Raw genomic sequence first — 25,299 nt, 5'->3', positions numbered from 1 at the left:
CCTGATCTCCTAATTTGATAAACGCATATTAATAAAGATATTCAATTTGTTTCCTAATTCCTGAGTTAATACAATTACATTTAAATCCTTATTGTGAAATAATTTCTTACCTTTAAAATCATATCTTCTATTACTGATGCATAAACATTCTTTTGTACCTCAGCAGGTTGAAAAGAAATCCCTATCTATAAAATATGAGAGGAAAAAAAAATTAGTACATCAAATAACACAACTCACGCTGTGCTACAGATTTGATGAGATTAACAGGGAAAAAATATTTCAAAGGGTAGTTAAAAAAGAAGCAGACACTGCAGAACTTCCAAGCAATATAATCTCAGGCTTCATTTAAAAAAAAATTGGGGAAAATTAGTACAGCCTGCAGAAATGTCTCTAAAAGTCAGAAGAAACAAAAGCAGGTTTTAATGTTTGTTTCAGAAAGTTCACACAAAATCCAGGCTGCGTTGGGTATATTTGGATTGAGAACAGTAGCTCTATTTTAAAACTGTACATATATTCAATCCATCTACTCATCATCTTCCCTGCACCCAACTATGGCAACTGAAAGCACTTTGAACAGTACTCCTGGCACAAAAGTTCCACATCAAAAGAGTGTTTCATCCCTCAGTCCCACTCTCATTGTGTCTGTGCCTTTGTCACCTATGTAGCAAGAGTCTGGATACACTGCAGAGCCAAAGCTTTGTCCCTTGATGTCAGCATGTGAGGTGGAGACAGAGATCCTTTCTTTCTCCCACAACTGCTGCACGCAAACCGCTCCTGCTGCTCCGTCTCCGCTGGTACAATGGTGAGCACTCTTTCTACAAGCCAAGCCAGTCTTCTCTCTCTCCTCCCTGCTGCGGTGACAGAACACCTCCCTCTCCCTTTCTTTTTGCCCTGATTTGAATGGGAGGAAGCAATCCAAGCACTCAAGAAGTTTGCTGTGGCCTAATCTTTATCACAACCCCTTCTCAGGAGTTGCTATTAAACAGCACTGGTCCAAGAAACAAGTCCAAATCTTTCACAGGAAAAATTCAGTGCTAGTGCTCCTCATTCCTCATTTATCCTTGCTTTTAGCCTTCCAAGATGATTTTTTTTCTGTACTACGCCTTGCAATACAGCCAGCTGGTATACTTCCCTTTCTCCTGCCAGCAGTGGCAGCTGAGTGTCATGAGTCAGAAGGTTCAATTTTTCCAGGGCATTTATAAAAACTTTCATTAAAAAATCCGGAGATGAAAAAAAGGCAACTAAATAAATGCAAGACCACAATTAGCTTAACAACAGTTCCAATTAGCTTTATGAGTCACTTATTACCTTCTCAGCAGTGTCCCTCACGAACTCCGATGCAGGCAAGGAAGCCATGTAGAACTTAATCTCTTCTTGTTTCTCCTCCTGTTCTTTCTTAATGTTTATTTTTAATGGCTCGCTAAAGTTGAGAATATCTACTTCCTCTTCGTGTTCTGGTTCTTGTTTCAGAAATTGCTGTAGTTCCTCTACTTTTCGGCACAGCTCCTCACCACTGCTGTAAGATGAAGGGCATTCTGAAAAAGAAGCAATCAATTAAACACATGATAGGTTATGAAAAGCTGTTTATAAACAGATGCACACTCAAAACATGGTAAGAAATTAAGGTAATTGCAAGTTATTTTTGTAGTTCCTACCAAACACAAAGATGCACAGAAATGCAAACAGTCACTGAGAGCGTTCTAATTATATCTTTATGACACTTGTGGTCCTCTCTCCCTCATGTGCTCCTACACCAATCAAGAAGGCTGCATTTCAAACAAAACCAGGCTAATGTCAGTCTCCCAGACTTTCTCACAGAAGTTTTTTGGCAACTGGCAAACCAGTCTGATGCTCTTCAATTTGCTTGGAGAGGTGAAGTTTCTACTATGCAGGCATCATTTAACACTAAATCATCTTTCCCATTCTGACAAGCATTATCATGATTTTTGAGAAAAAAAATCAGAAGACATTCACAGTGGAATGGCAAAAGGGCAACCTCTTCTCTTCATGATCAACATGAGCCAGTAAAACCTTTAGTGGAAAACTATGCAATAAACCTCAAAGACAAAGAAAAATCTAGTGATTTAGCTAAAAATATTAAAAGGTAGATATTAGCCTTCCTTTCCACCTTCAACAACTGCAATGCAGGGCCAGATTTCGCAAAGTATAATCCATTCCATACACTTCTGTGAAATACCTAAAATCCCTGAATGATCAGAACAGAAAAACATTCAGCTTTGGGAGAGGGATTAGCTGAAGGTGAAATGAGAGAGCTTAACTGTGAAGAATGGATGAAATTAAAGATGTACGTTTAATACATACTAAAATGAACTGTGGAGTCCCAGAGCTATGTCTACTGGAATAATGTAGCAGCCGTAATACAAAGTGGGATGCTTCACATAAGCCAATTCACCTCACTTTTGGAGGTAAACTAACCCACACTGAGCTCCACACTGTCACTGCCAGGTTTGGGGTTTTTGTTTTGTAGCTGAACTCATTCATACTGTTTTCACAGTAAGTCTTAACAGAGGCTAAAGCTTGCCCAAGGGCAGAAATGTCATTACTCCCTATGCTTACTTTGTGTATCCATTTATAAAAGATTATATTTGTGGAGCAGGAATCATCTTTCATGAGACTTATCCACTCTGGGCCTCCACAGGACCCAAAGCACAATAAAACCCAAGAGGTCCCAGAAAAACATCAGGACTAATATGGGCAAGGGACAGCGTCACTTGTAGGCCTGCCCTTACAATCTCCAACTTTGGTTATACCGGAGCAAACCGAGTTCAGAACACAGCAGCAGCACAGGTGTGCACATACACACAATCTCAAGGCATTTAATAAACGGTGTCTTTGGCAGAAAGGAGCTTCCTGTCCCTCCACACTCACCTGGCTCACTGTCTATCTGTGTCAGCACGTCTTCAATGGAGTCCTCGTCGTTCCGCAAGGTCTCAGGGTCCGGTGGAGTGTAGCCATGGCATCGACACCAGTGCACCACATGCTTTGTTTTCAGAGGGGTAATATTGTGAAACCTGGGATGCCTCTCTACAATTTCCTGTAGGATCTTTCTCACTGTCATTGCTCGCTGCCACTGTGACAAACCAAAGGGAAAGCTCATCACACTGGCTAAAACATTTAAGGTTAGCCTACAGCCCAGAACAATAATCCAGGTTGCAAGGAGAAAAAAGAAACATGATTTTCTCAGAAGTCAGAATGACTTCTGACAGGTCATTTAAACTTTGCTTTATCATCCAAAGTAAGTCTCAAGAAAAGGGACATGCATTTACAGGGCCCTAGACAAATTTGTCTTGACTTGAAATGTCTCATGTCCCAAGTAACACCTAAGATGGCATAGTGCAAGAAATCCACTAGAGCAAATATGCTTCTTAAAATCTGATTTAACTCTGCAATCATTGGCAACAGCAAAAGATCTAACCAATGTTAACATCTTCCCTGTAAAACTATACAAGATGACAAAGTTATAAAGAAATAGGGAGAAGCATAACCACAATACAAACAGGTCCAGGTTAACTGAAACATTTATCTTTGGTGAACTGACAATCTACTTCAGCACTAGCATTGTTTACAGCAAATCCCTCAATTCTCTTCCTACAGAAAGCAGACACAATCCCATAAAAAGGTAGACAAAGTTTTATAAAATTCCCATGACTGTAATATGCCACAGAGGAGTGATGAGGATAAAATGTTAACAGGACAATTGGCAAAAATTTTGAGTTCTAAAATGTTTCAAAACCATCTGATTTTGAATAACCTGGAAAATAACCTTCAGAATCCCTTCTGCTTGAGAAAGCCTCTGAACAATAAACAGGATCACTACCTGAACATAAGTCAGTGTCTCTTGCCATAAGGAATGCTGCCATTTAAAAGAACAGACTTATTCAGAAAACAAATCAGCCAACAAGAAGGCAGGTTCCATAATTCAGAAATCTTTCTTGTATTCCTAATGATTGCTTATGAAACACAGGAGAGGATTACCTCGGCTGCCCTCCTCTTCCCAATATTCCAGCTGTAATACTGTTCCACTGAACTGGCACAAAAAGAGCTTACGTCCTCACCTAAAAAACATGAAGTCAAAAACTGAATAAGGTTTTAGTAAGCAAGATGGATTCTGGGTTTGAGGTTATTTAGCAGAAAGGAAAGGGAAATGTGTATCATGCTCACAGGCTCACTGACTAACTAATTCTTACAAATACTGTGCTTTCTCCAAGAGGGACTGACACTGTGGTGTTTGGATGCAAAACAGCATCTGTCTTGGTCATACACAGAAACACCTGTGGCTGTGGGCTGTTCTTCATTCAAAAAGTGTATGATGTAGACCTGTAAGTCTGTCTTACTAATCAAAATCTCTTCCTTTGGAAAACTTTTTTTCCCCTCCAAACAAATTACAACGTAAAAATAAAACAAGAGTGAAAAGGTTTTCTGGGAAAAGCATGAGAGCTGTATGTAATGGAAGCTTTACTGTGCCTCCCACTCCTACTCTGCTGCCTCTGCTTGAGAGGGTCTGTCCTACCCAGCCTCTAGGACCATGTGTTCAAAGTGCATTAGTTAGCAGAGAAAGCTGATACACTTTCAGCTAAGTACATGAGCAAGAGGTGTGAAATAAAGTACCATATACAAATAAAATGTTTCTCTGCAGATCACCACCTTTTGTTTAGAAAAAACCAAAACCCCCAATAACAAACACATTACAGTGTTGACCTATGTTATTGTACTTGTAAGCATTCTAAAATCCTGGCATTATATTTAAAAAATAAAAAAAAAAAGAAAAAGAAAAAAGAGAAGAAGAGAAAAGCACATCCATTAAGGACAAACCAGGGAAAAGAAGACCTACTTGCAGCCATTATATGAAGAAATACAACCTATTTGTAACCAAAAACCAGATGCAAGTTATTAACAGCTGATAACAACGTATTTGGCTTTACTGGAAGAACCTAATTCTAAGCATCTTTAGAACAACCCCTGGAGAGAGCTCTCTGGGAGGATGGCTTCATTTCATTCCACCTTTTAATAACTTCTGTGGCTACAGAGTATGCAAGGCATTCTGTTGATACACTGAAAATAAGAAGCAAAGTCTTTTCATTTACTGCTTACTTTTTTCAGCAATTAATGGGACCTTCTTCACTATTGCTGTTAAAAGCTGCTGGACGTTCTCCAAATATTCTATGCTGCAAGGGATAAAAAGAATCACAATGAAGACTGTTGGAAGCAATGAATCAGCTGCAAAATGTTTCAAAATCACTGCATGGTTTAAAGTCTTTAGCCCCAAGGCATCACAAATGAGGGTAAACTGTTATGCCCCAATCCAGGGAAGGTATTTCAAACAGCCCCTCCTCTTGCCAAAAAGTGTCCATATCTGAAGCTACATTTTCAAGCTGAAGAAACTGAAGATAGGCTTGGAAGAAATCCCTGCCTCAAGTGCAAGCTGCAACACTACTTTAAGGGATAAGATGCACCTACCAGTGCAGGCTGTCCCAGTAGGAACACGGGATACTTCATGGGACACTTCATACTTACAGGAGTTTACTTTACCAGACGTACTCTATTTAACTGTCAGGAGCTGTATTTTCCAACAGCTATTTTTTAACTAAGATACTTTCCAGTGTGTAGTGACTTAAGATTTATTCCTCTCTCCTACACATACTCTCCATCAGGGTAATGTCTGCAGGGATATGTTGGGATTACAAAACTTTTCAAAACAGAGACAGGAAAGTCAGCCACTGGAGGAATCAAGAGCAGAAGAAACATCCTACACACTGCAGGAAACACGCAAAGAAAATTCTGCAGACTGAGTTCTGGCAAAAGAAACACTAATAAGCATTTGCAAGAGCATCACAAACAAGGCACCGGATTTCACAGCATCCAGTGAATAAATACTCATTATTATTTAATTCCAATTCTGAAGCAAGGCAGCCCTCATGCTAAGTAATTACAGAAGTACATGACCTTAACAAGACCAGAGAGACCAGAAGACAGACAGTTCTATTTATTTCAGATGCCCCTTTTTTGACCTGCATATCACTGGGCAGTTCAACCTTACTAAGGACACACAATAGCAATGGGAATTATCATCCAGAGGATGATAAAGAGGTTTTAGCAGCTTGTGATTCTAGCAAAGTCCAAACCAACTGCAAATACTCAATTTTTCCCCTTTCGTGAGCCTTACATAGAAATCCATTTACAAAGAAAATATTGCAACACTGTCTGAAACAAATGCCACCCAACAGGATTAGCACTGTTACAGCAGTGTATGGGATAGAAGATTTTATGACGTATTTCTAAGTCAAAAGTAACACACTGTATGCATCCCTAGAACCATCTCCATTCCCCTGGTATTTCAAAGATCAGAAATCCTTATAGAGAAATGAACAATTACTTGATAACGTAATTCCCAAGTTCAGAGCTCTCTTCTGTTTTCACTGCTGCTTGGCTTTCTTGGGTACCCACAGAACTGCAGTTCTGTCCAGTTGAATCAGGCTCCATCTTAACTTCAAAGAAACAGAACACATTTGAAGACAAAAAGTACCAGCCAGCTTGATAAACAGTGTCTTGTGAGACTCCAGGAAGACTAAGGGTCTTACATAACATCACTGTCTTTGTTGTTTGCATCCCGATTGCGAAGCATGAACAAATTTGACCTTCAATTCTCCTGAAAGAGAGCCATCATAACATGTTCCTCCCCCTCCCCCAAATCTCAACATGCTCACATCTCATCCTTTTAAGAAAATCTGCATAACCAATTGCTGCTGTTTTGCATATGACTGCCTGATCTAAACTGAACTGCTGCAAATGTACTTGGCCATTTTGTAAACAAAGAGCTGGATAGAAAGGTACTAAGTTTTAACCAGCAGTGACATCTCAAAGCAATAACTTTTTTGAAGACATCACTGATTCTGACATCTGAACTTTCTCATGTCTGGAACAGAACTCTGGCAAGACAGAAGCAGGGAGAGAGACGTGCCCAACCCAGAACATCCAGACAGTCTGGTCATGCTCCTGGGATGGACAGACACAGGACAGTTCTGCATGAACTGGACTCCAAGTGTCTCAGCTCTGCCCCACGCTTTATTCTGGGAGGTACTGAAAGTACATGCTCCCCCTCTGTGCACACAGACACATGCTGTCTGTATCTAGTACTATTGGAGAGCAACCTCCAGCACTGCCCACCACAGTCACTGTCTGAGGGACAGTCACTGTGACTGAACGCTTGCTGCTCTATGCAGTTCTGCAAATATGGATTAAAACAAGTGTTTAAGGTACTCATGGTTGCTTTCTAGGACATCCCCATTTCTCTCCGTACTTGTCTATGCTTTGGCATTTGTTGAGGGGGAAATCAATGTGATTTCCTAGTCCCCAAGTGCCATTTTAACTTGATTTAAATCCTATTAACAATGGAAATAAAGGAACCCACAGTCAGAGTCTACTTCCATAGTCAGGCCACTTGCATAAAGCAGCACCAGCTTATTTCTACTACTTATCTTACTGAGAAATTCCTTGTTACCTTTAGTGATGGATACTGTAGAGGGAGTAGGGGCAGTCATACTTGCTGCTGTAACAGCTGAAACTGCTGAAACTTTGCTGGTAGAAAGTGACTGTAAAACTGGAGATGAAAAGAAAAACAAGGGGGCAACAAAGAAGAAAAAAAAAATCAAATTTCATACACTTTGACAAATAACCATGTTCAGAAGCAACGCAATGTTTTTGCAGCACAAAGTTTAGGGATGAATTCCTTGCTACATTTTCTTCTATCTCTACTTTGGACCATGTGTTCCAACAGTGACCAAGTGCTCTTCTGTGTCAAAGGGGATTTTCAAACACCATCTGTCATCCTCCTCTGCCCTTTACCTTTGTTCATAGGCATGAGTATTGTCTGAACACCTCCAGAAGCTGTGTTTACACCGAGCTGTTTAAGCTGGCTGGGAACTGTCAGAACAGCCTGCTGTGGACTAGACTGATTTGAGTGGATTTTTAGCAACCCTGCAAGAAGAACGGAAGACAAAATGTTAAATAAAACACACCAGTTAGTTTATCTCCAGCTACTTCTCTCCCTTTCTGCTTGAGCCAGGATGGCATGTAAGCGAGCACTGCCATCCTCTTAACAAGCCACAGTTCTGTGAACTGTCAGGACAAGTTTTTACTGACACAAATGATGGCTGAAACACTGGAGTGCTGCACCAGTGTGCACAGTATTACATGCTGCACAGCACTCTGACAGTTGTAAAGCAAGTCTCCTAATTGCCTAAGGAATCTTAAGCAAAATTGATGTAACACAAACCTTTCCACTGAAGCAGGCTCAGCACAGAGTAAAACACTCTTGTCAGAACCAGACCTTGTGCTCAAGGGTCTGGTAAGCCAGTGAACTACAGCTCTGTTGTACTCACACAGCCACTCCCATGGAGGTGTCCCAGTGCTGCAGCATCCACTGCAGTCAGCAGGGCACAATCAACCGTGTTCCAACAGTGACAAGCCCAAGGCTGCTGTGCAGCAAGTCTCAAGAAGGATGTACCTGAACTGAGTGTTCTGTGTCTTTCTCTAACATGCACTGAATACATCCACAAGGATGGCTTATCAGGCTAGGAAGTACATTAAAGTGGAGACTGAACTAAATCCCTGATTTAAGTCAAAGCCAAAAGAACAAGCAGAACATCCAGATATTAACAGCATTATCAATGGCAGCACTCTGTAACTGTCAGTGGAAATCAGCACAGCTCCAAGTGGTGCCACAGTCCCATGGGTGAGGAGTACCCAGCACCTGTCAGCTCTCTCTCCTCCACAATGTGTCATCTCCTTGTGATGACATCCCAAGCCACTACAGCCAACATTAACTCTGTGATTTGGGCCTATGCCCATCCTTTTTACTGATAAACCAGCTATTGTCCATGTAATTGTATTCAATCTATAGCTAACTTTTCTTCAGATTGTGGAAGTTCATAGCTTTTTATTTTAAAACATTAACAACAATGGATTCCTTAGCTTCATGATGGCAATTTTATACTCATGTTTTATTTTGAGATAAAGTTTCTTTCTCTTTATATTTTTTTATTATTGTTTAAGAAACATAGCTGCCTTCCAAGTACTAGATATGCAAGGTCTGGTGAAGATGTCTCCTGGTTTTAAAAGATGCCCAGCACTGGTAAGTTAGGCTTTCACCTCCAGGCAAGAAGACTCACCCATTCCTTTGTGTGTGACATACTGATGTGTCAGGTTAGATGGCAAGGGACCCAACAGCAAAGCCAGTGACAAGAGACCTTTTGAACTAACTATAGGTCTGATGGGTGAGAGACATTGCTTGTTGCAAAACAAGGGAATATTTGAGATTCTTTTCAAAAAGTTACCTTTAAAAACATCAACGTTCAGAATTTTAACACAATTTTGTTTGGGGGTTTTGTTTGTTTGTTAATACATTGAAATAAAATGTTTTATAGCCACTGGTTCTTCTGCGATTCTTGAAGGAGTTTTTCACGATGAAGTCAGTGCCTCGGGTTACAAAATAACCTAAACCAAATCCAAATCTAGATAGCATTCTCATACCTAAATGGGAATTTTAATCTGAAAGCTATTTATTAAGGCATATTTCCTACCAAAAAAAAAGAAAAAAAGACACCCTTGCGGCTTTCTTTGCAAAGAGAAAAATACTCAACTGCCTCTTGCAGGACTGTGTCAGTCTTACCAGTCTATGCTGTTTATTTTCAAGCTCTGCATAAAACACAGTCATAAAAAAAGAGAACTTTGGAAGACTGAGTACAGATGAAACAAGAAGAGCTGCTTCAAAAAGACGCTGTCAGATGAACTCAGTGTCACTTATTTTCTCTTTTCTGTATTTTTACTCCACTTTCACTTCACAAAAAACCATTTCAAGTGAACAGAACATGCCAGCAGGTGAATTAATCTAAATGAAAATCTCCAATTTTAACCCATAACACTCAAACGTGCTGTATTTACTCTCCCTCACACAAAAGATACTGGAATACAATAAAACTGAATAAGGAGAACTGCCCTTCACATAAGGGCAAGTCCATCTTTATTACCTCAAAACGTCCCAGATCCAGCCTACTTCACTGTACTTAATGGATTTTGACTTCAAAGCCTTCAGTTCCCTCTAATCAACATCTCTCTCCTTTCCAAGCCAAACAGAGCAGACGTGAAGCCTCAGAGACAAATTCTGCTCATTGCAAGTTCTCTGAGTACAGTGGAGTTCCACTCCCACAAACTAATCAAGTCTGTAGTAGTGCTGGTACCTTGATAGTTTCCACATTCAGTGACACATTGTACTCCTGAACAGGCACAATGCATCATCTAGTGGCAGTAAAACTAAAATCCCTCTCCAATACCAAAGGGCAACTTGTTCTATTATTTGTAATAGATACAGTCAGTGCCAAAAGGGTGCCAAATTAATTAGACATTTCATTGGCTAAGCCAAAAGTTATGCTCATAAGATGTTTTAGAAAGCATGACTTTACTTTTACACAGTCGTAAATGCAGGTGACTATATTCTTCCACTTATAGTGAAGACATCTAAAGAACTCACACCTGGATCACACCTGGATCCTAACTTTCTCTAGGAAAAGAAGTTTAGTACCTGATACTGTAGCTTTTCCTGTCATAGGCGTTGCAGTAGTCATCAAGGAAGCAACACTTACAACAGTGGAAGTGGCAGTCTTATTCACTACCGATGAAGTAGACTGGCTCTGGCTTACACAGATTTGGTGTTGCTGTCCAGATGTCTTTGTTGCAGGAGTTCCAGGAGATGACGAACTGGAACCTGCATTATCTGTTTGCTGCATAAGAGGCAAGGAGGGATAACAAATTCCTTTTCATGTCATAGATGATTCAACAATTAAACACAATGAGGTAGTATCTAGAAGTAGCAAAACCAAGTATTCATCTACCATTCACTGAGAAGCAAGAAGTTCCCAAGTTCATGTCCAAAAACCCACACACAATGATGGCACATACAGAATGGAGGCTGTGACAGCATGGTGTCAAATCTCCACTTGTTTAATCTTTGCCTCCCCACAGGTAATAGCAGTGGTGAAGCAAAGATCAGGGGCTAATGGAAAGAAGTAGGCTTGGGGAACCATCAGAGGGAATTACTTTGTTTTGCTGTCTCCTCCCCACCCCATGAACTGCAACTCCACTCCAGGTGGACAACCTGCATCAACTGGATACGTGGCTCCATCCACACACAGGAGCATTCACTCCAGGAATACCAATGTTTTGCTTCCCACCTCCCTCTATGCCAAACCACCTCCTTCCAAGGCTGCAGTGCCACATCTCCCCTGGGGTGGAGAGCAGTGACATCTTCTGAACACAGCCAGGACCAGGGAGCACAAACTCAGGCTGCTGCTGGCCTCTGAAACCTGTGACAGCACTGTGGAGGAGCTGGTTACTACAAATAGGAGCAGACCCACCAGAAAGCTGACTGGGAAGGACACCAACAGTGGAAAAAAGCAGTCCAAGTCCTTTCCTGGGACTGTAGTGGCTGGAGTACAAACACTGCATTACAGAATACTGCAAGGTTGTTTCTCACCTGGGTGACACCATTTGTGGGAAGGGCCACGGCAGGAGCAGCAGTTGTGGTGATAACACCTCCTGATACTCTCAGCACAGTGGTGCCAGGTTTGGAGAGCTGGGATGAGGCAGGTATTGATTTTATAGACCCATCTGATATTTTCACCAGTGATGTCTGTCCACTGGATGAAGCCTTGGTGAAAGAATGCAAAGTAAGGAAAAAAGTCTATTTGTTCAGGTTTTAAATGACTTTAAAAACCAACCCAAAAGGTAAAACCAACAAAACGAAAAAGACAAACGCTTTTTATACTACTAACAAATATTTTCAAAATACTTTTGGAAAAATCAAATTCTGGCAATAATAGCTGGAACAAAATTATCACCTCAGAAATCAACTTTATCAAACTGTTGACTTTGCAAATATATGCCTATCAATCTTGAATTTTGGATAATCAATTATAGGTACTCTTGGGGAGTTTGAATTTCATAGGGACTACCTGGTAGTTTTTAGAAAAGGAAAGATAGTTTTTTTTAAAAAGAGATACTAAACCCAAAGATTTTTTTAAGGCTTTAGCAGGTGACCCATTTGTAAGGTTCAAATATTTAGACATTTTTGCACCTGACACTGTTCAGTTTTCCAATTCTATTTCACTAAGAAATCCCAGAGCTCATTTAGAAACTAAGCTTACACCGCTTGGAAGCTGACCCCCTCTGAGAAGAGAAAGCAAGCTGGAAATCTGTAGTATATGCTTTCCTCATCATAGGACAGCCAGCATCATAATTGTACAAAAAAGCACATCAAACCAAGCAATTGTGAAAGGAAAAGCTCTCAGTGTGTGGCCTGTGGTCCCTATACTTTATCTGACAAAACAGTAACTGGTAAGAAAGAACCACATCATTTGCACATTACCTGTGTAAACAGTGCTGTTTTCTGTCCAGTTATCACTTTTAGGGCTTGTCCTTGTGTGGAAGATGCTCCAACTCCTACACTGCCCTGAACAACTGATGCTGGAGTGAGCTGCTTCCCAGAACTCTGAGGCGAAGGCTGGCCAACCAGAAAGGTGCCCTGATCCAGAAAATAAGTTAGGGAGGTCAGCACTTTGAAACTCACTTAAGAGTCAACAGAAACACAGGATAAAAGCCTGTGGATATAATGCAACAACATTTCATCTTCTGAAGCAAAGTACTGCTAAATACAGTGGACACTTCTGCACTACAAGCTGGACACAGCCTTCTTGCTACAGAACACTTTCTGATGGAAGCAGATGGGGAGAAGAGGTAAACAGATCTAGGCACCGTAGTCCAAGAATGTTTTGTGCACTACAGAACCACAGGACATCCACCACTGCAGTCAATGTGCTTTAACTGAAATGCTTATTACACTGACCTGGGGTGTCTGCTTCAGGATGTAGGATGTATAGGTGAGGTGCTGTGACAGGTTACTGCTTGTGCTTTGGGTTCCTCCTCCTCCTCCACTACTTGTAGAAGATCCGGACTGAAGACCTGTAACCAGAGGAAAAGGCTTGACCCTCTGGTAATCAGACAGTCAGCTGCTAAAGCATCCCTGTACACGCAATACTTGAAAACACCTGGCAAGACATTTGGTGCCACATGTTTTGCAGCCAAGGAACATTACTACCCAGTACAGAACAGTTTAGATGTGCTGCTGTGCTCTCTTACAGCTCAGCAAACACTATGAACAAAAGGAGCTATGAGGGGAGTAAGGAGGGCTGGTGGGCAAGCAAACTTTATCAAATGAAAATGCTATCCAACAGATAACCAGTCTTTTCATCACTCTTTTGCAGGTTATGAATCTGCAGCAAAAGCCCTAAAAATATTTTGAATCCCACTGGCTTCTTAATTTTACTTTCATTGGCTGTTTCAGTGCAATTTTGTTAACAGAATAATAGATACCAAGCAGTAATTTGCAGTGGCACTTTGATATTGCTCTGCCTCCAAAAGGAACAAGCTGAACAGTGACTTTTCTTCAGTCACTCAGTAAGAAATAAGGGTAAAAAAATACTCATGGCTCTGTCACAAAAATCACAAGTATCTGATCTTCCACAATGCCTGTGAGATTTTCAAAGCTGGACTGACCCAGCTGCCTCTCTAAATCTCAACCAAAGAGGCTCTCACCATGAGCCCAAAAATACCTTCAGAAAGAGTATCTGCTTCTTCAGTGACATGTACTCTATTGCTGGGTTGCTGATATATATTACACTGAACAATACTTCAGGGAGGCCAAATCAGAGCCGGGAGCAAAAAGTTTACACCCAATCCATCTCTCATTCCAAACCAAGTCTCAAGAATGGCATTGAGGAGAAGGTTCATGACCAATCTTTTCATCTACAGAGTCCAAAGCCTGAAACTTTCCTTCCCTACAGCAACAGCACATTATAAACAAAGCACTGCCCCTCAGAACTTATCTTAGTATGTTTTTCTCCAAGTATTTCACAGAAAGTTTGATTCACAAGCCTATTAACAAAAAAAATGTTTCTGCATTGAGAGCACAGCATGAAAAGCAGTTTCATTGAAAACTAAAGCCACTCGTGAGATCTCAGCCTTAAAAAGCACCTCATATGGGTTGTCGTGCACAAAGAAACCCCATCCCATTACTGACTTCCACAGCACCAGGATGCTTCATAGCAAAAATGCCAAACATATTAATTATGCAGTGATTACATTATTTAACTCATTAAATTTTCCTGCAAGACTAACTAGCATTATTTGTGGCTCGCAGGATGGCTCCTTGGGGTATCAAAAGCAGTTTTCCTTTCCCAGAAGGATTCTTGCTGTTGGTGGTGAGATACAGCTTGGTGCCTGGTGGTAAGTTTGCCAAGTTGGCCAGGTTGGTGGCTGGTAACTGCAGCGTAGCCATCACTAGAAAGAAAGAATAAAAGAAATAAAACTGCTGCTTGCAGAAAGCAGGAAGCACTGAAATCTGCACAGGATGAAAGTACTTGGAGTGACATGCAGCTAGCCTTCAATAATCCCTACTTAGCTGGCCTAACCTCAGATTAACTCCACTACTGATGCACAGAGAGTTTTTTTAATAGGTCTGGAAAAAAATCTCTCTGTGTGCAGTGCCCCTTATGGCTGCAGGCCAAAGCAGCACAGCCATGGGGTCTACAGGCTTCCTCCAGCCCCAGGCACCACACCTCTCTGATAGTTCAGAGGCCCAGCTGTGTGCAGACACAGGCAAGGTGCTTCTGCCCATACTCCTGTACCTGTAAGCACTACGTTGGACGTGAAAATGCAATAGGGACAGTCTGGCTCTTGTTGGTTGGATTTATGGGGAGCCCTTTGAGCAGCTAAGGACCATAATGCCAGGCAAAAATGTAAGATCTGGCTCCATGAAAGTCTACCAGGTCTCCAGCACATTCCCCAGTGTATCTATCTGATCTCCACTCACAGAGCACTGCATGTTTTAAAGCACTTGTGCTCCCTCTTCCCTATTACAGATAATAAGTTAACATTTTCTTTAATCTCAGTCAGCCTGAACTTTCCTACAGAGCTCTCTACTCATTTTGAAGTTTTTCAACCACACACAGTTATGTTGCAGCTGAATAAATCATTACAGACCCTCAAAGCCTACCCATCATGAGCTATTAAAAGGAGTAAAATTACTCTACCTGAGCCTTGAGATGTACTTTTCTGAGCACCTGTGGAAGAAACCTGTGCCTTTGTTATAGTCTGCACAGGCTGAGCAACAATTGTCCCTCCACCTCCACTCACGATGGCTTTGGCTACACCTTGAGTCACAACCTGCTTCGAACCAACAGCCTTTGCTACTGAAGAGCCAGACTTTGCCACAAGGATCTGGCCACCACTTATAGCCACCGCTTGTTTCACCGTCGACTGTAATGCAGAACCAACCGGGACACCAACCACCTGCAACAAATAAGGGTTGGATGATGCGCTGCTGGCACGTCAGTCCTGGTGCACGACCTCCGTCTCCAGATATTTCAGGACACTTCATACATGTCTGGTCACGTACAGAAGCGCTTCATTCAGAAACTAAATTAAATCGGCAAGAGGCCAATCCCAAGTAAAAAGATAAACTCTTATACTCAATCAGGATTTCAGAGCACCCACAAAAGATTAAGTTCATTCAAATTACAGGGCACTTCCTTTTTTTCTGATACATAAGGAATGGCTTAGTTCCAGCTGAAGATAAAGCTTGCCTTGGCGAATTACAGAGATGCAGAAATTCAGTTTCAACATGTTCATGGGAACAGATTCCCTGGGAAAAGTAAGGTCTCAAAGCAGAATCCACAAAGTGCTTCAATTTTACCTGTTGACAGTAACTGCAGGGAAACATGAGTTTGCATACCTGCTCAAACAGGCAAATAAGGCAGTAAAAAGGACAATGAACTGTTGCAAATGCAAATGAGTATTTACTTATGCAAATGTGAAAGTTCTGTATGTAATCTTTCATTCTTGGCACATCATTTGACTCTATCCACAATGGAAGCAGGCAAGAACAGAGACAATTTCTGACACATCTGTCATCTTGTCACTGCAGTGAGCCTTCTCAGAAGCTGTGTCACTCCTGACATAGCAGGACTGCACTGGCACGACTCCTACAATAAAACACCTGAGTTGCCTCTCAAGTAGGGCCGATTTCACCTAATGCTAGCTCTGGCTCAGTCTCCACCTTGCTCCCTATTTGTCCTATTCTCTTGTGTTGCAGGCCTGCATTCCTAGGAAAGAGAATTGACCTTCTCTTCCAAAAAGACTGGATGAGTTTCAACAAGACCTGATGATGGTAGTCAGCTTTCTGGGCTAACAGTTCAAAAGCACCTCTGCCACACTGTTGCAGTGGGTTGGACAGAAGCGGGAGATGTCCCTGTACACAACAAAATGCAATAGTGCAGGCCCAGCCTGCTCCCTTCCCAAGAACTACATGGAAGTACAATACCAGCCACTCTGTGCACACAGGGAAACCAGTTAACCATGGTGCTGCCAAAAGAAGCAACCCGAAGCCCCTGGGAGAAGCACCAAGTGTTGCAATAAAACCACAAGACAGAGAGCTTACACCACTCCAGAGATGCCCAAGTGCCTCATACCTTAGACTGTACTGTCCCCTCGCCCGTGCTCACAACTGGCTTCTGTGGAGACAAGGCCAGCATGTGGCTGCCCTTGACTGTGACGTACTGTGGCACCGAGGGCTGCGCCGCGCCTGTCCCCGGGACCTGCGGCTGCTGTGGCAGCTCTCCTGGCTCCTGCTTTATTATCACCTGGTAAACAGGAAGAAATAGCAGTAAGAAAAGCAAACACCTTAAATCTGGGCCAGCCTGTCGGCAAGGAAGGGCAGGCAACAGTCATGGTTCTCACCACCACGCGGACTCTAACTCAGGGTTGCTCCCAACACACAAGTGTGTGGGGTGGTGTCTGTACTTACAAAGCATCCCACATTTGAGACATGCTCATAGAAATCAGGGAATTGCCAGTAATATTACAACTACTAGTCATACTGACAAGGGACTTGGCCAGACCTGACTTCTTCAGATCCTGCATCTTAGCATGAAACAGCAACATATTAAAGTTTCAAATTTATAAGCAACTTCCTGTTCGGAGCATGTTCTGAACCTGAATTTTTTATTTCTATCCTGCAAAATTACAACTGATATAATAGCTATAGGTATTGTAAATCATTATAGCTGACGTTATTCTCTTGTGTATGTGTTTTATGTTTCTCTGGGATAGGCCCTACATCTAATCCCTAAGGGCAGCAACTGAAATAAGGATGTTTTGTGGGGGGAGGTTTGTGTTAGACTGCTGCAGGTACTGTAACTGGTAGGAAACATTCTTCCACCTTTTACTTGGATCACCTAATATTGCCAGAAACAAGTTTAAATTCTAGAGAGTAGCATTTAAGGAAACATAATCAGAAGTGGCAATGTCTGAGATTTAGAAATCACTGTACCATTTTTTAAGAAGCTTCTGACAGATCTACTACAGTTTAGAAAAGGCACCGCAGAAAGAACCGTGTATTGCAGAATACACCATCTAAGGAATCTTTCTGCTGTGCCTTTTGCAATCGGACATGTCTGTCTCGTATTGGCCTCATAAGCCACCAGCATGCCTGTAGCAAATGTGGATAGAGCCGTCCCAAATCTTCGTTCGCGAAGCCCGGCCATGATAGATCCTACCAAAATAGCTTTTAAAGTATCAGCCTCAATACAGCAGCAATTCAAAGGAAAAACAGACAAGATGAAAGAGGCAATAAAAGGAAAGATCACAGGTACAGCAGAGTTACAGGGAAAGAAAAGAATACAAGACACATTTCTGAAAGGTGCTAGAGAGCTCTTGTCAGCGAGACACATTGGTTCCAGTAAGTTCTACAGGCACTGGAGTTACATGATCAGTGGCACAAGTCAGGCATGAAATGACACTATTGGGCTCCTTGTCCCACCACAAAAGCCAGGAGAAATACCTTTGTAAAAGCTCCAAGTCCTCCAGTGACCGATTTGGGGCTTTGCACCTTGGAATGACTCCCAATGGGACAAAGGGGTGGCATCGTGGCAAAAAGAGAATCCTCCTGCTGTGAATAGGAAGACATGGTGCAAAAATCAGTGGAATACAAGAAATAAAACAACTGACTGTTAATAAAGGGCAGCATGGACCATACAGGTAGGCCAAATTACCTGTGCAAATCAGATATTTCCAAAATCAGTCAACACTTAAGTAAAAGGAGTCTAATTTACTTAACACAACCTACAAAGCAAATTTTATTTGGAAAGTTACATCTCCAACAGCAGTAACTGTTTCTTACCATATCACACACAGGCAAAAGGAATATACTTGTTTTCAGATCAGCTTTTAATATGTTTTATGTAAAATTAAAATAGGCTTAAGGGGGATCTTTACAATGCATATAAATACCAGATGAGAAGGTATAATGAAGGTCAAGCCAATTAACACTCAGTGGTATCCTGTGAAAGGACTGAGTCAATGGGCACAAACTGAAATACAGGAAATTATAAGAAAAATGTTGTTGTTGTTGATGCTGATCAAACAAAGTAACAGGCTGCCCAGAGAGGCTGTGAACTCTCCAGCCCTGGAGATACTCAAAACTCAACTGGACATGTTCTCAAGCAACCTGCTCTATTTGACACTGCTTTCAGCAGGGGAGTTGGACTGGATGGTCTCCAGAGATCCCTGCCAACCTCAGTCATGTGATTCCATACACAATCTCAGAGAAGGAAGACAGTGAAAGAAGAAACAAGTTATGGAGGGGAAAAATAGTTTCTCAGATGAATTTATGCTCTCCTCTAACTGGAACGATGCAATGGTATGTGGTCTTTCCTGGAAACTACAAAGTTGTATAACTAAATAGAATAAAAAAAAAACAAAAAACCAAAAAAACCCCAAAAAACCAAAACATTTCCACACTTGCAAAATCATGCACGTGGCATTTCTGGATCTGAGGCTGGTAGAGAAGTCAAATGCCTTAGAGGAAGTTTGTTACAGTATAATTGGTCTCTTTTATAACCAATGTGAACTCCAAAGCCATGGTTTCACAATCATTTGGTCCATCCTTGGGTTGGACCATGATCAGAAATCAAGCCCTCAGACTCCAATCTAATACTCTTGACATCTTCCTTGTACTGACACATGTGGCTGAAAACACATTAGTTTTCAAGCAGATTGGTTGTCTGCTCTGGTTCACCACATCCCCATTTGCTACCAGTTGTGCACAATTGGTAGCAAACAGAGGGAGGTGTGAAGGCAAGGCTAGAGGCATAACCAGTCCTCCCAACAGCAGCTGCATACCAGGCATTTTAGAGTGGATGAAGAAATGCAGCTCTTTAAAGAAACCATAAAATTACAGCTTTTCACCGACCAGAAGACAAACAGGAATGTATTTTGGTTTACAGAAGTATGGTTTTAATGTATTTTTAAAAATATTTAATATTTAAATATATTATTTTTATTTTATTATTTATTTACTATACATAATTTATTAATAATGAAATTAATTTGAATATTTAAATATATTAAATAAAGGTTTTGACTTTGTCCTGGAAATACAGAATGTAAGTGTTACTAATAACACACCTACTTTGACTCACTGAAAACCTTTCAGAAAGAACTGTCCCAAATCAGTGAAAAATAAAGACCAATGAATGATTTTCAACACAGCTAAGTGAAATCCATCTGAGCAGACAGGCTTTTAAAAGCTGACTAGCTGGCTGCACACCTGACACTTAAAATGCTGCTGCAAACAAACTGCTCCAGACAACGAAGAATCTCAGTTCCAAAGGAAAGTGATTTGCTCTCTGCAGGCTGACTGGCAAACCCTCCCCCCACCACATCCTGCATTAATACTGTGGCTTGGAGACAGGGAAACGCTCCTGTTTTCAGCAGCACACCCACCAGCTGCTTTCAGAGCCTTGCTGACGCCACTTCCCTGCCAGAAATATCATTCCTAGCACAAGATGTGGGAGAGATTTTATGTGAGACAGTTCAGCTCTGTACCTTTTGGGCTTTGTAGATCAGAAGAACTGTATTTATCGCTGTTTGTTTACACATCCAAATGTTACTCCACTGTTTACACAAACATTTTTCTGAATGCAGGCAGTTGTAAAACCACTAAATGAGCTATTTTCAGGCTGCTAGGAGCAGCTGCTGAACAAAAGTAATGAACAGAATGAAGGTTTTGAGGTAGGCACCTCTGGTTTAATCACACTCTGTCACTAACCGAGTGAAGAAGATCAAAGTAAGCTAGAGACTTTTTGAAAGGTAAGACATTTTGGGAGCTATGCCCTCCATGGGTTTCTTTGTAGAAAAGCAGTGCCTTTAACAGATGTGTAGGCAAGTCTAATTAGAGCTGCATGAAGTGACACTATCATCTTGTATAACCACCATGTTCTCATATGGCTCCATCTGCTAGACACAGTAAACCTTCACATGAAATAACAATCAAAGGAACTTTCCTGAAATGCAGAACTTCTGATGCTAAAAAGCCCTATTTAATAGGAAGCTGGACTTCAAATGGGAAGTACACACCTAATGACAACATTACCTTGACAGCTGAGGTAACAAAACTGCTCCCATGGGTCTTTGACACAGGAGATCCAGTCCCGTGAGAGGCCTGGCAGACACTGCTCAGTTTGCTGGTTGGGCTCCCTGTGCACCAGGAAATAAAGCAGATGTCAGGTGAGGGCCAGGGAGTGGAGCCACTGCACACATGAAACCTCTTCTAGCAAAAAACACAGCACTGCATTTCGACTGTATTTTCCAGGAGGTACATCAGTGGCAGCCGGCACGGGCACAAAACAAATCCACTACCGCAGTTCCACCTGCAGAATCCATGCCCCAGAAAAGGTACTCTCCACCCAGAGCTCTGTGTGATGCAAGTAAAAGGTCAGGCACCCTTCCTGGGTGGCTGAGGATATTGGCTACAGGTACAAATATGTGAGATTAGGACAGTGAATGAGCCACCAGTTGGAACTTGCTGCTGCAGATGTAAAGTCCTCTGCTGCCCAGAAGCCGTCTGAACCTACACTAGCCTTAGACACTGGCATGGAGGAAGGCTTGGAATGGGAAGGGAAAGGAAGGCCAGAAAAGGAGGGAGACAAAGTGCAGAGTAACAAGCAGAAGGGACAGAGTGAGTAGGATAAAGGAAGAAACAGAAATTAGGAATGAAAGCATAGGGTCCTCAGTGGAAGACTGCTCTTGCTAAACTGACAGATGGATACACGTGCCACAGCAGTCTCCTGACTCCCAAGATGCATGGGGGTTCAGTAGTAACTTACCCTGCATTTTCAGAGTGTGTACACCACACTGCAGCTCAGCAGTTTTGTTACTGCTGCTATTGGGTTGGGTTGTTAGTTTTGTTTGTTCGAGAGACACCAAAGTCATGCATTACACTCAAGAAAACAATTATTAGTCTCTCATACAGTTGTACTACAATCTGCATTTAAGTTTAGAAGTAAATGAGCAGCCATTTCTGAAAATCCAGGCTTTGGGAAGGCTGGTTTTCAGAGACCATGAAGATCTCGCCCCTTTTTTTAAATATGATATGCAGCCTTACCAGGAACATCCCAGTGACTTTGTCTGAGAAAAACACAGTCCAGCCTGACTGCTGCTGCCAAAAAGCCAGTTTCACATATCCTCTTGCTCCCTCACACAGGGTCTAGTGATGAGGCTCTCTGACAAGAAAACTGGCAGGCCAGTCTGTACTTACATTACACTACTGTGGTGGGAAACTGCACCTTTAATGGCACCAAGACTTGTATGTCCAAACCATCTGGTGCATCTACAGATGTTATCCTCCGTGTACAAACCTCTACTGGAAGAGCTCAGAAGTTACCCAAACCATGATAAACCACTTAGGCAGAGTACACAGTCAGGCTGGAGGTAAGGAAACAGAAAAGAAAAAAGGCAGAAACCACCCAGCCAACCAAAAAAACCCCAATTAATCAAACCCTATAAGTGAAACAGCTTCAGTATTACCAAGAACACCACAAAACATACTTTAAAAATCCAGTTATGACTATGCTCCCCCTACCAATTTTCTCTGTGATGAAGTTAAAATGAACATGACAGCTACGTTCCCTCAGATAAAGGGTGGAACTTTAAAAAGTAGAATTCTTGTGCTTTCCAACCCCACCCAGCAAACAGTTTGTGTTACATGGATGCTGCACTTCCTCACAAGGCTCTGGGCATCCTTTTGAGATGCTGGGAAGCACACATATACACAAACAAGCGTGTTTTAAAACAGCAGTTCCCGGCCAAAAATCACAGCAAATAAATGACTTCAGAGGGACCTTTCCTCCAGCCCTGACGCAAAGGTTATCCATTGACTCCGATGCCCATCACCTGTGTCCTGCAGTTCAGTCCTCCCCCTGAGCCCAGGTTTTTGTCACCACTGAGGGAATCCAGTTAGAGGAATCCAAACTGTCTGGAATTGAACCAGATAAAAGCTGAGAGCAGTAACAAACAGCCATGGTGTTCTCCTGGTAAGTGGGGTTTAAGCACTTCAACACACCCACTGCACCCCACACTGGGACCTACAACTGATCTGCCAGGCACTGCAAGCTTTTTGCCCACCTCCATGATACAGTTGTCACCCAAGCACCTTTGTGCTGTTTCTGCTAAATCTGTGCCCCACTGTCTACACCACTTTCCCCTCTTTCCTTTTTTCCTGTGAAGAACAGGCTCTCTTTGAAGAGATGTCTGTGATTTTCTATTTGGTCTTACATTGTGTTGTTTCCTAAGGGAAGTTATGCTCAAGTCTGAGATACCCTTAACCATGTCACACAGGCCAGCTGTGCAAACCAACCACACTTTCCTCTTTCTCTAGAGAGTACTTTTCCATCTTCACAAGATGAAATACTGCTGTTATACCGATCGTTTTAAAGAGAGAATAAACTTGAGTGTGTAAGACTGAGCCACTGCCTTCTGTGATCACACTACACACCTGTGCTTGTGGCTGCTGCTCCAACCATCTGTCCAGGCTTGTCCACAATAATATACGGATTATTAATGACTGAACTAGCAGAGCCTTGCTTCATGTGCACCGGAGTGGACGTTGGGGTACGAGGTAGCGGAGATGGACTAGGGGTCGATATTGGAGAACCTTAAGAAAAAAAGTCCAATGCTTCTGGCTTGTAAATGTTGTAAGGACATAAAAACACGGCAATAGTAGTACTTTGTAAAACGGCTTAGAAAAGGAACATTTTTTGAGGATGCATTTCCCAGCCTGAGCAAGATCACAGGACTTGGAGAAGGAAAGAAGAGACAGAAGGAAGGGAAAAGTCATCTAAAGCACTGTGGCTCATACCTACCCTGGACATGATCTGTCTACCAGGACAAGCAGGGTTCCAAGGGAACTTGAGAAGCCATCTGGTCCATTCCTGAATCCCAAGGGACATTACCTACATCAGTCTCACTGCCAAGACCAGTGCACCCAAGGAGACGAAGGAAGAGAGTTGAGCTCTCCTTCCCTTGTGCAGCCCATGGCGTTCAGAGCCTTTTGGGAACTGAGCAGTTCATCAGGCAGCCATGAGCACTCTAGTCCCTTCACTGCTCTCACTACAGCAGAAAACTTTGAAATCAAACTGTAAAACATGCAGCTTCTGGGTAACAGCACCAGAAGAGAGAAAAACTAGAGAGGAAAAAGCTGCATGAAGGGGTAAACAAGAAATACAGAGAAAAGGATAGGCAAGGAAGTGATCAGAGAATAGAGACAGCAGCAAGCACCAAGCTTCAACCACCTAATCTACTTTCTTGGCAGTGATTGACAATTAAAACAGAACATAAATGCTCATCAAATACAATTCCCATGTCTTCTAAACTGTTTTAAAATCTGAAAGGGGTAGCACTTCTCAGCAGACAGCAGAACCTTGGAAAAATATTCAGCAGAGTAACATTTAAATAGCAAAGATCAAGAGACAATAGTCCAAGGATGTTAAGAAAGATAGGATGGCCCCTGCAATTCTTGCTTTCTGGGAAGCCTTGGGAAAAGAGGATCAAGAGAAGAGCTTATAAAGAAAGAAAGCACCACTTGGCATCGGTTCAAATGTAGATCAACCTGAGTACAGTGTTAAGATGTCAAGGAAAAATATTGAAATTTAGTTAAAAAAAAGCAAACAAACCAGACAAACTTTAAGAAAATTATCTGGGAGTAGATCATCAGAAATCACATATGCTGATAACTGGTACTTCATCTTCTCTACCCTGCAGATCAGAAAATGAAGAGATGCAACAGGTCAACTTTCAGCTTCACAGCAAGTACCGTGGTGACCTGCACATTAATACTTTCTGATGTAAAACATCATCCAGTGGATGGCATCATGACCAGGCAGGGAAGGGACCACAGGTGAAATGAGCAAAACAGCACCTTGACTATGTTTGGTTCAGAAGCTGTCACACTGCTCCCTGCAGTCAGCTGGCAATTTAATCCAACACAGTGTGGACTTCTGGAAAAGGAAGACCAAAGCTGCTCCACCTCAGGAGATATGGCAAGCACAAGAGGGCTATTTGAGTCTACAAGGTTGAAACTAATTATTTGCCCAATAATCAGGAAAAAAAACCCTCTTGTTAATCCATCTCAGCTTTCTGAAAGCAGGAGGGAGAAGAATGGCTTCTTCCTACATAAAAATACTACACATGGAAGATGTGTCCTTGCCTGGGCCTTTCTGTGGGTAGCAGTCCAGTTTAAGACCATCTATTTCATACTTAGAAGCACTCAAGAAGAACAGGGAGAGAACAGCTCTCATCCTGCTTTTTATCTGTTGTGAAACATTTCACACTTGTATTTTTTCCTTGAGCATTCAGAAATGTTTAGCTCCTTATTCTACATTTCCTACTCCCTGATGTTCAAAGATTGGCAGGAAATCAGGGGAAGGACACAAAACAAGTCCAACTGGTTCCCTCTCTTGTTTTCCAGGGGGAAGCACTCAGGGAAGTAAACTAACATTCACCTGATACAATCTTGCAACTCATGGTGATAGGCTGGAAGGATTTTCCTGGTGACTCTGCAGGGCTTGGACTCTGACCTTGAGGCACTATTTTACAGCTAGCTGCAATGGGTTGAAAGGCTGAATTTCCATGAGAGCCAAAGGCAACTTTCTGTGTGGCTAACTTGGTGGGAGTCCGTTCTATCGAAGATGGCAAGGAATAAAACGCGGCATGTCTTTCGGTTTCAGCATTCCCAGAGAATCCTGATTAAAACAGGGAAAAGAACAGAAATAGTTCTTAGGCTGACACATCTAATTCCTAACTGTGCTTCTCTACAAAAACAAAACTCAGGTATGA

At 42.0% G+C, this 25,299-nt stretch overlaps 1 protein-coding gene across 11 annotated transcripts in view; it reads right to left on the bottom strand.

Annotated features, from left to right (window-relative positions):
• Positions 1-25,299, bottom strand: part of YEATS2 (YEATS domain containing 2) — a 53,126-nt gene that overhangs the window by 10,709 nt on the left and 17,118 nt on the right. For 6 of the 11 annotated variants that reach the window (XR_010433224.1, XM_064666962.1, XM_064666960.1 and 3 more), the window contains 19 exons: positions 24,966-25,205; positions 22,961-23,119; positions 20,561-20,664; positions 17,969-18,076; positions 16,599-16,769; positions 15,162-15,420; positions 14,248-14,409; positions 12,917-13,032; positions 12,440-12,595; positions 11,549-11,722; positions 10,598-10,796; positions 7,864-7,995; positions 7,520-7,618; positions 6,395-6,506; positions 5,113-5,186; positions 3,997-4,076; positions 2,890-3,091; positions 1,309-1,535; positions 111-185 (listed from right to left, as the gene is read on the bottom strand). Coding sequence is in view for 10 of the 11 variants with exons in the window: in XM_064666962.1 (XP_064523032.1) it covers positions 111-185; positions 1,309-1,535; positions 2,890-3,091; positions 3,997-4,076; positions 5,113-5,186; positions 6,395-6,506; positions 7,520-7,618; positions 7,864-7,995; positions 10,598-10,796; positions 11,549-11,722; positions 12,440-12,595; positions 12,917-13,032; positions 14,248-14,409; positions 15,162-15,420; positions 16,599-16,769; positions 17,969-18,076; positions 20,561-20,664; positions 22,961-23,119; positions 24,966-25,205 (2,849 nt within the window). In the remaining variant the exon portion in view is untranslated. The remainder of the gene's footprint in view (positions 1-110; positions 186-1,308; positions 1,536-2,889; positions 3,092-3,996; positions 4,077-5,112; positions 5,187-6,394; positions 6,507-7,519; positions 7,619-7,863; positions 7,996-10,597; positions 10,797-11,548; positions 11,723-12,439; positions 12,596-12,916; positions 13,033-14,247; positions 14,410-15,161; positions 15,421-16,598; positions 16,770-17,968; positions 18,077-20,560; positions 20,665-22,960; positions 23,120-24,965; positions 25,206-25,299) is intronic. The other 5 variants (XM_064666959.1, XM_064666961.1, XM_064666964.1 and 2 more) reach the window with 5 other exon arrangements.

Source organism: Pseudopipra pipra, chromosome 10, assembly GCF_036250125.1.
Source record: "Pseudopipra pipra isolate bDixPip1 chromosome 10, bDixPip1.hap1, whole genome shotgun sequence".
NCBI lineage: Eukaryota > Metazoa > Chordata > Aves > Passeriformes > Pipridae > Pseudopipra > Pseudopipra pipra.
Note: the sequence above shows the minus strand (reverse complement) of the source record. Positions and strands in the feature narration are given on the sequence as shown.